Source organism: Anser cygnoides, chromosome 4 (assembly GCF_040182565.1).
Source record: "Anser cygnoides isolate HZ-2024a breed goose chromosome 4, Taihu_goose_T2T_genome, whole genome shotgun sequence".
Lineage (NCBI taxonomy): Eukaryota > Metazoa > Chordata > Aves > Anseriformes > Anatidae > Anser > Anser cygnoides.
This window is the reverse complement of record NC_089876.1, coordinates 12,589,069-12,601,195: the sequence shown is the minus strand read 5'-3', so window position 1 is coordinate 12,601,195 and position 12,127 is coordinate 12,589,069. Positions and strand designations below refer to the sequence as shown.

Here is a 12,127-nt window from a genome sequence, read left to right as displayed (position 1 = left end):
AGAAATGTCAATTATTCAGTAAAGCTTTGTACCAAAGATAGTGCAGATGGCTGAATTTAAAACCAAAGCAGAAAAGGTAACACAGGACAAACATTGTTTTAAATGGAACAGTTCCATCAAACAGGCAAAAGTGATTAAAAGTGATTTAAGTAAAAGAAAAATCACCATCTTTCTTCTTAGCTTAGAATTTTGGAGCTCTGAAGCATTTTTATTTGGGGCAGGAAAAAGAGCAAACTTCTGAAGAAAAGACCCTTACCCTCTTTCACTTCCTTACCAAAGAGATGATATTCTGTTTAACTCAGTCTTGAAATTATAAACAGATTTTTCAGGTAGATTGAATTGAAGTATTAAAAATTAAAACTATTTTTAGCAAGCTGTTAACTCACATACCTCAGGTTCCCTTTGGAATATAACAACCCGACCCCCCTTGTCACCAGTAGCCAGCAGTTCTCCAGTGTGGTTGAACTCAACTGTAGAAATAATATCAGCTGGAAAGGAAAAAAGAAAGAAAAAGGCAAATTTCAGAGTGCTGCTACAACGCCAAGCCATTAGAAATATCACGCACTCCACAAAAATGCAACAAATGAAGGATTTGAAGGAATACGGATGAATTCACCAGCAAGGCACTAATGCAAACAGGCTGCATGCCGCTAGAACCTGAGGTTGCTACACAACGAAACAAGTGCAAACATAACGAGGCAAACTTGTGTTTCCAGCACATCTGCAGTTTGGAGTGGAGGAGATCTTTGGAGAGGTTACGATTGAGGAAGAGCAAACTCAGACTGCTACAAAGCTTTTTTCACTACTGGAGATAGCAGACAGCACTGGCCTCCTGCTATTTTCACCAACTTCAAGGCTCGTTCCCGTTGCTTGTGTTATTTATTCTTTACCCTTTCTGAGGATTTTAATAAAACCCTGAGCACTGGTTTCCTCTACCGTGTGTCTGAGCCAAGAGTGCAAAAGCAAAGCATACATGGCTTGTCCTGCCACAGAGGAACTGCTCACTATGCCATGCTGCCAAGAGCCCATTCAAATCCGAGTTTTCAGTAAATCATTTCAGCACCATAAAAACGTGTCATCAGAAGATAAAAAGATCGCAGTCTCTTCTTTTTCTAATTTTCAACAATTCTCCTTCCCTAAGTAATTGCATCAGCTTATACAAAAAACCTCATCAAAACCTGAGGCCAATCTTGAGCACAAAATACTAAACATCAGCATGAGAAGGGAGAAAAGAGACGACAGGAGCAAAAGAACTGGTTCTTCTGCTCGTATGACAGCAAATGCTAGAATCATAATCCGCAGTTAATCCTACACTATTAGCATAATTTAAATTAAAATGCCTAGTGCAATAGTAAATTAAGAAGCCATCGTATATACAATCACAGACAAACGCAGGGTATTACTCAGAGACTGCATGTATGAATCCTCTATAATGATCGGTATTCACTCATCAGAAACACGGGCCACGTTTTGAGAAGCGTCAGTAGTTAGCAGCTTCCCTTTAGGCATTAAAAGCTGTGGTTTTCAAACGTGTTCGTCATCCATCAGTTTATACCGAGAACAATGGGGCTGCAAGTGGGCTAAGCGCTTCTGAAAACCTAGCCCCAAATGAGTTCACTAAAATTCAAAAGATTTGAAAAAACAAGTGGATGTACCACTTATTTGATACATTTTATGAATTGAAAACATCTGCTCCTATTATTCTCTTAATAAACCAGTAGTTGAGTGTTAGAAAGCTTCTGTTGCCAGTAGCTCTCGTCAGCGACACAGCTTCCCAAAAGCCAGATTTCTACTGGAAGGTTTTTCAACAATTCACCATCTAAAGATGGAAAACCTTACACTAAAAACAACAAAGACGTATCTCTTTCGATCTTTTTAAGAATTCTGTATCATTACATTCTCTTTGAGCAAGAAAAAAGTTCATCTTTTTTATTCTTTTTTACCCACACACTGCGTATGTACAGAAGAGAGGGGGAATCATAAAGTATGTATGTGATTTTCATTTTTTGCTGAATAAAATGCATGGATGTGTACTCTTTGAGAGAAACAGAACTTGGTGACTTATGAAATTTGGGGCCAACACAAAGCTTCCCAAAGCTATTGGCCTTTGATCTTTATGTGAACTTCCACAGGCTGTATTTTACATGTAACTACCCCAAAAGCCCTAGTCCTATTAGTGTACAGGAAGAGTAGAGAGGCTATGACTGATGACGCTCTGGGGCTTGGGAGGGATTGGGCTGGATCTAAAAAATCGCATTTTTTTACATACAAAAATTAAATATTTTTTTCTGGCACATAAAGTTCATTCATAGTTCTTCCAGTGGAAGAATATTTCTTGGTTATTTTGTTCTTATCATGCTAAATTCATACCAATGGTAGGTGTGGGTTCCTGCTTATAAAAGAATACCTGCATGATTTTACTAATTTAAACCTGTATCCGACCCCAGCCATACAGGCAGACCTACGGACATTTCATACTGATGGTGCTTTTGGAATGGAGACTCTTGTCATCAGTGTGCATGGAGGCAGGAGGGCAAATCAGAGGGGATGAACATAATAAATATGTGTATTATATCTTGTGCATACAAGATTTTCACAACAGGTCACAAAAGAAGCAGAAAAAAAGAATTGTGTGCAAAAGGAATGAATGGTATTTAAAGTTGGATGTGTGCATACACTTGCTATTGGTTTGGAATATCTCCACAATGGCATGGCATGGTCTGTAAGTGGTCACAAAATACTACAGAGGGCATCAGCCAATGTCAGTGAAATTATTAGGAGTACTTGCAAAGATGACGATAGCAACTGAACCAGGGTTATAACAAAATATCTCAGCATTTTGTTACTATGTTCTGTTTATTAAAGTGTTGTGTGCGGTTAAATGATTATTGTTTAAATAAAAGCAGCTATAGCTTAGGTATCTGTATGCAGTGGATTGTGATGTAGTTTTGAGAAAAAATTCTTTCCCCCTCAAGGTGTTTCTTCCAGAGGCATCCCTCCGTTCTGTTAGAGAAGTGAATTCTGAACTGGAAGCTACCTATGGTTTTTAAATTGTTCTGAAAAAAAAAAAAAAGAAAAAAAAAAAAAAAAAAGTGTAGAACCAATATTCTAACTTTACATGCTATGCAGCTTGTTGGCAAAAAAATTAGCCCTGAATTGGAAAATCACTTTTATTGATCCTGTAAATAACAGCTGAAAACAAGAGCCAAAATATCTTCTCCAACCTATCAGTTCAGCAGGCAAGCATTAGTCATGCTGTTTTCATAAAGATTAGCTGGGCTGGCTCTTTCTAAGACAGAGGAGGTAGGAACAGAATCAATCTACAAAGCTATTCGTCCCCCTCAGCAGAACATTCCCCTACATATTTGTCAATGCTATAGCAACATAAGCCACTATGGTCACATCCTGCATATTCTTACATTGGAGAACGGCCCCCTGAGAGTACAGAGCAGTTAACTACCAGATTTCACCCTCTCAGGGATATATAAATGCTCCACAATGCAAGAGCTTGTGAATTTGCATGTACAGTAAGCTCTTGACAAGGGATGGCAGAGATGAAAGGCTCTGTTCAGCCTCGTTCTGCACTACACCTTCCATATCTCTGCTGACAGTGCCACGCTAACAATTAGGATTATCAGAGAGAGAGATAATTTACCTATTAAGAACAGTTATGGGTAACCTCAATAGTCAATGGGCAAATGTTTCCAACCAGATTGCAAATCTCCACTTTTATCCTATATTAATCTTCTCGTTCTGTTTGTAAATTCCCCATTTTATCTATGCAGAAATGTATGTAAATTTGTATTCAAAAGTGACGATGCTCAACATTTTCACACAATTAAAAACCAGAGGATAGATATTCATCATGCAGATGCTAACTGCAAAAAGCAAACCAAAACCCTTCAAAAGATGAGAGAACACTCCAAGGAGGTATACACCTGATCATCTGTTCCACATCCTGCCACAGCAAATTTTTCCAGCAGGTATTACATATTTCATTCCCCAGATCACTTTTACGTATTCACAGAAACACAGCATATTGGGAGATTATTCTACAGCCTGCACCAACAGGAAGTTTTTTCTGATCTAGTCTAAAGCATTTCATTCCCTGACTCCTAGTCGTCTCTGTCTTTTTGTACCTCATTAACCAATTTCTCTGCAGCTTCACAATTTACAGTCTTTAAGGGTATTTAATGGTGATGTTGTACTGAACAGCTGCTGCTTAGCTATATATATTCAGCTTTTTTAATAGATCTAAGTATATCAGCGTAAGTCTATGTACATCAAGACACTTCTAGCTGTTTGTACTGCTCTCCCCTCAGCTTTACTACTACTGTTCCTGCACAGTTGCAGGCAAATAAACTCTCCAGCAGGCCCTGCTCAGACTCACTGTGGGGTGGGATGAAACAAAGATAGGAACATGCAGCCCAAATTATTTTGGCATTTATCACAGTATCACAGATTTCTAGGTTGGAAGAGACCTCAAGATCATCGAGTCCAACCTCCGACCTAACACTAAGTACTCCACTAAACCATATCGCTAAGCTCTACATCTAAACGTCTTTTAAAGACCTCCAGGGATGGTGACTCCACCACCTCCCTGGGCAGCCCGTTCCAATGCTTAATAACCCTTTCGGTAAAGAAGTACTTCCTAACATCCAACCTAAAACTCCCCTGTCGCAACTTTCGCCCATTCCCCCTCGTCCTGTCACCAGGCACGTGGGAGAACAGACCAACCCCCACCTCGCTACAGCCTCCTTTAAGGTAACTGTAGAGAGCGATAAGGTCGCCCCTGAGCCTCCTCTTCTCCAGGCTGAACAAGCCCAGCTCCCTCAGCCGCTCCTCGTAAGACTTGTTCTCCAGACCCCTCACCAGCTTGGTCGCCCTTCTCTGGACTCGCTCGAGCACGTCCATGTCCTTCCTGTAGCGAGGGGCCCAAAACTGAACACAGTACTCGAGGTGCGGCCTCACCAGAGCCGAGTACAGGGGCACAATCACTTCCCTAGACCTGCTGGCCACGCTGCTTCTTATACAGGCCAGGATGCTGTTGGCCTTCTTGGCCACCTGAGCACACTGCTGGCTCATATTCAGCCGACTATCAACCAATACTCCCAGGTCCTTCTCGGCCAGGCAGCTTTCCAGCCACTCATCTCCCAGCCTGTAGCTCTGCTTGGGGTTGTTGCAGCCCAGGTGCAGGACCCGGCACTTGGCCTTGTTGAACTTCATGCAGTTGACCTCAGCCCATCGCTCCAGCCTATCCAGATCCTCCTGCAGAGCCTTCCTTCCCTCGAGCAGATCGACACACGCACTTAGCTTGGTGTCATCTGCAAACTTACTGAGGGTGCACTGGACGCCCTCACCCAGATCATCGATAAAGATATTAAAGAGGACCGGCCCCAGTACCGAGCCCTGGGGGACACCACTAGTGACCGGCCTCCAACCAGATTTGACTCCATTCACCACAACTCTCTGGGCCCAGCTATCCAGCCAGTTTCTAACCCAGCGAAGCGTACGCCAGTCCAAGCCCCGAGCAGCCAGTTTCTTGAGGAGAATGTTGTGGGGAACGGTGTCAAAAGCCTTACTAAGCTTTAGTTGCTTTCTACCATCACTTACTTTTGTGTGTTCACTTTCTAGTCTCTCACAGGTTTATTTTAAAAGTTATTAATAGCATATTCCTCGAGATTTAAGTAAAAGGTAACACAGACTGGTCCTAATACCTTTACAAATAATTAGAAAACCCTTATCTGTATAATGAATTTTTGTATCACTTAGGGGGACTCTAGCATAATGTATTACACGAGCCAAAGCCTCAACTTATTTGTCTTTATACAGTCTTTTGGTCAGAAACCTCAAGCAACTCTAATAAAAGCTCAACTGTACTTTTCCGTATGCTATGTTTAATTAATAATTTCTGCCTTTCTGGGGCCCTTCATTTGAAGGTACTGGTATGCTTTATATACACTAATTTTGCTTCAGAAGATCGGGTAGGTAATGAAATTTTCAGAACTATTTCATCCAACACAGAAGTGCAGATTTTTGGACAGTGATAGTAAGTTTTGAGGGCAAACAACAGCATGCAGTGGTATAGGGAAAAGATGATCAAAGAATATAATACACAGTTCAATTGCAGTATAATCAAGATAGAGAACTGAAGGATTTGGAATAGGCCAGAACAGTAGAATTAACATCAGTATTTTTCTCACATAAGGCTGTGAAATCCTACTGACTGGAATAGGTCTGAACTTCTCCTGTGTACCACATCCACCAGAACCAGCTTCACAACACAGGGCCTGAGCTGACTAAAGCAGCATCTCTGTCAGGTTTTTGTTGTGTGTGCTCTCAGTGGCTAGAAGGCAATCTTGTAGCCTACGTTATTTCAACCAAGTTCTGACCTGGCCTAACCTTGGCTTGTGAAATCCAATAAGATCACAGCACAATCTGGCATGGCTGCAAGCAATGTTCAGTGATACTGAAACAAAAGTCCCTGAGGAGCATAATCTGGAAGAAACAACAAAGAAGCTTGCAACGAAAAGAGATATAAAACAAGAGGACAAATAGTAGATAAAAGATGAGAACTATTACAGTATATCATAAGAAAGGAGGCCATTAGAGTGAGCTGTGTTGTCAGAGTTTAGTTTAGACTTGGTCAAAATAAAAAAAGAAAAGGCAAATAAAAAAATTGGATGCAAAGAAAGAGCCCTTTAAATTTTTTTTTAAGCTGAAGTTTCAAAGGTTTCCTCCAGAATACTAGAACATGTTGTTGTACACAAACCTCAAAGGTATGAGGGTCAGATGGATCCTTCATTTCTGAAGTAGCTGGCAGAAGGCTTTTTGACAATAGTGAAGTCTCCTACTTGACTCAGTAGGCTCTGTAACATGCATTCCTTCTGGTTCACAGCACTGTCATACAATCATGACATCAGAAACCACCCCACAAAACGCAAGCAAGCACAATGAAAAATCTCACACGTCACACTGTCCTGCTTGGCAGTGCTAAAGCTGAAACACCAGAAAGCCAACTCGCTCTACTGGAAGACATTTTGTTGACGAACCACCTTACCACCTCTCCAGGTCACCAGAGCAGCATAGGACAAGCTAGTACACAGCTGCGTGGCCATTTGAGGACAGATGTGAGAAAAAGAGCAAGCAAATGTGCACAAAACACAGAGAGAAATAGGATTTGCAGAGCATGAAAAAGGTAGCAAAAGAGCATATGTGAGAGAGCACGTGCAAGAGCTTGAGCGTGAAAGAGCACAAGTAAATGTCACAACAGAAGGTAAGAAAGTAGTCTGAAATGAAGGATCTGTCACCGCTTTGCCCCAACATTATTTGTCACCTGGCTAAATCACTCCCTTTACAATTTTTCTTGCTCATTATGGCTTTAAACCTGGTTGATGATTGTTCTATTAAATGGTGCTTGTTCCATAATAGGTGTATGGGCAATGCAAGCACAACAGGCAGCTGATTTTGGCCAAGGCAACTTCTGAACATAGGTGGTAATAGTGTAAGTGCTTCAGGGATCAGCGAAACAAGGTGATCAATCAGCAGAACAAAGTCCAGAGAAGTGTGCTCGCTGCACTTTGTGTCATTGTTTTCCTAACTGATGCTTTGCCTGGCTTCATTTCCAGCAAGGACAAATATATCAAGGGCAGTATCCATTTAATCCTGTCAAGCAATAAAAAGTAACTTTATTGTCAAATATCACCTTGCTTCTTGAGTATAGTAATTTCCTTCTGATGTGAAATCCAAAACAACAGGCTTCAATGCTGAATAGTTCCTGAAGGGCTGCTTTAAACATGAACATTTCACTTGGGCACAGTAATACAAAGTAGTAAAAAAAATAAAGGTAGTAAAGATCTCCTAACCTCAAATCCTCACCAGCACTGAGTAAATCTTTTACTTTTTTTTTTTTTTCATCCTTAATCATCTAACTTTTGAATTTTAGAAATGCTATGCATACACACCTCAGTGAGCTGCATCTGCCTTGGCTGATCATGATACCACACCAGGATGGTGCAGAGTTTCACAGGTCTATACATCTCTATAGCTTCAAGGACCAAAGAAAGTGCATTCCCTTCCAGAACATTTGAATGCAGCTTCAGTGCTCACTCAAAGAACAAACTTATTTAAGAAACTCCAGAAATCAAATCCAAAATTTGACTGGCGAATGAGAGGCTGGAAAGCAGCACTGGGGAAAGGGATCTGGGGATTTTGGTCAACTGCAAGCTGAATATGAGTCAATAGCGTGCCCTGGCAGCCAGGAGGGCCAACCATATCTTGGGGTGCATCAGGCACAGCACTGCCAGCCGGTTGAGAGAAGGGATTGTGCTGATCTGCTCTGCGCTGCTGTGGCCTCACCTGGAGTAGTGTGTGCTGTTTGGGACACCACAGCACAAGAAGGACATAAAACTATTAGAGAGTGTCCAAAGGAGGGCTACAAAGATGGTGAGGGGCCTAGAAGGGAAGACGTATGAGGAGCAGCTGAGGTCCCTTGGTTTGTTCAGCCCAGAGCAGAGCAGGCCGAGGGGAGGCCTCATGGCGGCCTGCAGCTCCCTCACGAGGGGAGCGGAGGGGCAGGCGCTGAGCTCTGCTCTCTGGGGACAGCGACAGGACCCGAGGGCACGGCATGGAGCTGGGACAGGGGAGGGTCAGGCTGGGGGTTAGGGAAAGGTTCTGCACCCAGAGGGTGGTCGGGCACTGGGACAGGCTCCCCAGGGCAGTGGCGTGGCACCGAGCCTGCTGGAGCTCAAGAAGCATCTGGAAGCATTCTCAGACATAGGGTCTGATTTTGAGGTAGTCTTTTGGGGACCCAGGAGTTGGACTCGATGATCCTTGTGGGTCCTTTCCAACTCAGAATATTCTATGATTCTATGAGCACCTACCACCACAGTGATTTACTATTTGTAGCCTTGAGCTTTGATACAGCTTTTTCCTCCAATATTTTTATAGGTATTTATTTTTAGAGCTTAGAAAATGTTTTCAACAGTTTTTTAATCACATGCTAATTTCTAGTGGTATTTCTCAAATTAGAAAATCAGGAAATGACATGCAACTATTGGAGCACAGTCAATGTGAAAAAGTATTTTTTGCCTACAGCACAAATATGTAAAGCAGATTATCTGGGTTCTGTGCTCTGTGCTAAAAAAGACTTCACACTGAATACAAGTCACAGATTCAGATTTTCATAAAGTGACCCATGTTTTTATTCCTAATTTAAAATCTCAAAGCCCTTATTTCAGAGGTTCTGGCACCCACCTCCCTCCTGCAGAGTACAAAACCTTTGGGATTAGAGAGTTGACCTTATGCTCACTGGAGTAAATGGGAAGTTTCCCACTACTTCAGTGATAAATAAGGTCAAGGAACATTTGTTAGATGCAGTGTAGCTGAAAATTAGGACACAGTTCTTAAAATTCTGGCTAGAGTTTACATACACTTCAGTTTCTTCCTGTTCAAGGTGACCTGCTTAGATCAGCAAGACTGCAATGCTTCAGTCATTAGTTCTGCAGAACCCCTAATTAATGTTACTATTTTTCTTAACGAAGTCAGTAAGTGCACTGTTTGTACCTTTATAATCTGAAATACTCAATGGACTGATAAAAAGCTTACCGTAATTCCTTTTAATACCTATTTAGGTATTCTCCCTAATAGTGGCGCTGCATCACCCGAAGCACGGTGCTGGAAGAACACCAGCCTTCCATGTGCATGCACCGGCAACGCTGGGCCTGACTCTGCCTCTGGCAGGCACTTCTGCCATTGGGGATATCCAAAGCAGCTAAGCCTGGGAACCACTGATCCCTCCATCCTATTCAAATTGAACAAATTGGAAAAACCCACTAGAAAGCCTTTCATCACTGGTAATTGTAAGCCACTCAGTAACACTGTTTATAGCTGCTATTCTTACAAGCAACACTTCAATAAACCACTGAAGATCAATCTACATTTTAGCTCAAAGATATCCACAAAAAGCTTCCGAACTGCATATCCCCAAAAAGCTTCTCCACAGTTTATACAGTGTAACATATGATAGCAATTTATTCTTCTGAGATTTCTGTAAAAAAATAAAATAAAGAAAGAAGTACATCTGGTTGTTCCTTTCTTTCTGTGTTTGCTGTCAAATGAGGCAGGCCTAACTGTGACAGCTAAGGATTCAGCAACAGGCTCAAAACCCTCTGCTTCACCAACATTAGCACAATTAGGAAATGTGCCAGTCTGCTCTTCTTACCAACTAACAGTGAAGGGCAAAAAAGAAAAGAAAATTGCCACGGGCATCACATTATGTATTTACAATTTCCAGAGTGGGGTTTAAACTGGTCCTCACAGAGCAAAGCCTGCTTGAGCTGGGAGCTCCTGCTCGGCTCCATGTTATTTCACAGCAAGGAGCTGCACAGCCTGGCTGCCAGCAAAAGACAGATTAGAAATGGTGCTGCCAAGTGCTAAAAATGCTAGGCAACCGGGTTTTATTGAGAGCACAGAAGGACCTTGAACCTAACCCCTTATTTTCAAGCAAACAAATGCCAAAAATTGAAATTGTACAAATTATTAATATATATTAATTTTAGGTTCACTGTCTGAAGTGAATACTTGTGCACAATAAATACAGTGGTCTACAAGGAACAAACATTAAGTTTTGTTAAAAGATTATTATTAAAGACAGACAAAAACAAAAACATATTTAGAATTTTAAAGGAAAATGATTAATGTAAAATATATCCAAGGGTAATGAAAAGTCGTCCAAAATTTAAAATGTGATACTCAATAACCTGATTCAATATGAATGTTATTTCCCACATAATATGTATGAACTTCAATAGAATATTCCTGCCACCTGGTTCTCAACTCTTTTTTTTTTTTTTTTTTTTTTAAGGGAGCAATTAAATTCCAGAAGCAAAGCTCTCAGTAATTCTGTCACAGCAGTTCTCGTGTTCAAAGTGCTTTACTGGCGTTAAAACTCCCAGCAACCCAGGGAAGTCAGTAAGGAAATGTTAGCATTCCCATTTTACACAAAGGAAAAAAAATGAAACGGATCCTTGAGAGTTTTTATTGAAGATCAGAGAAGCAGTTTTGATTATACACATACTAAGGCACAGATAATCCAGGCTATGCCTCAGCAAAACATTTCTGTTTAGCAAAGCACTTAATCACTTGTCGAGATACTTAAATGCTCCTGAATTCAGTTCTAATGATTATGCATGTTGTTAAATGAATATGCTGATGGAGACCTAACAAAGCATCGCAATAACACACACCATGGAAGAAAAAGTCCTACTGAGCAAGCTTTTGAGTGAAGCTGGGGGTATATAATCTTAAAAATTATGAAGGGCTGGAGCTAGGAGCTGGCCTAGAGCCAGAGTTCTTAAGCGCAGAGTGATGACAAGGAAAGCAGGGGACACAACGGGATCTGCACAAGTAAATGAAGGAGAGCTCTGGTACATTCTTGGGCTTTGTGTTATAATTAATACTGTTAAATCGTTAAGAGTGGGCCTTGACAGGTTTTTGGCTTGTGATAATCTGCTCTCCCCCAAATGACACCTCAGCATGCTCCAGGTGTTACCACAAGCCGTGGATGTTTCCCAGCAAGCAGCACGCATGCAGCCCCGACATTGTGGAGACTGGAAGTTTACCAGTATAGACAAGGGCCACTTCATGCCAGTTGTGTGCAGTGCTCAGGAACACTCACTGTACTCACAATTAGTGAACGTTACTCCTAGCAATTGGTGCTGCACATAGACAGACAACATTTACACTCCATTGTGTCAAATTATATTAGGGTTTTCTGCTAAAAGTGGCTGAGGCTGGGGGCCTCAGAGCAGAAGGGGCTCTGGAGACTGCAGAACTAGCAGAATTTTCTCAGTCTTAATGCAGGAGGGTAGATGGCAGTGTTTAAATTTACTGATCAGACACACCAATTACAGGATCCAATAAACTATGTCCAAACACTGTGGGCAACATACAGCTCTATCTTAAACATCGCTGGGCATCTCCTCTGTGATTCCCAGCAGTGGACCAGCAAGCTAAGGTCACAACAGGGCTTGTTGGCTGTCAGGGGAGCTTGATGCCAAGCTGTGTAGATACTCATCTAACATTAGCATCTGTTTGCTTGGCAGGCTCCAAAGGCAATTCAGCTGAC

General features: G+C 41.7%; 1 protein-coding gene across 9 annotated transcripts in view; it reads right to left on the bottom strand.

The window, feature by feature from the left end:
• PPP2R2C (protein phosphatase 2 regulatory subunit Bgamma) overlaps nt 1-12,127 on the bottom strand; it is a 189,448-nt gene that overhangs the window by 55,277 nt on the left and 122,044 nt on the right. For all 9 annotated transcript variants that reach the window (XM_013179604.3, XM_066995637.1, XM_048046418.2 and 6 more), the window contains one exon: nt 391-488. In XM_013179604.3, the coding sequence (XP_013035058.1) occupies nt 391-488 (98 nt within the window). The remainder of the gene's footprint in view (nt 1-390; nt 489-12,127) is intronic.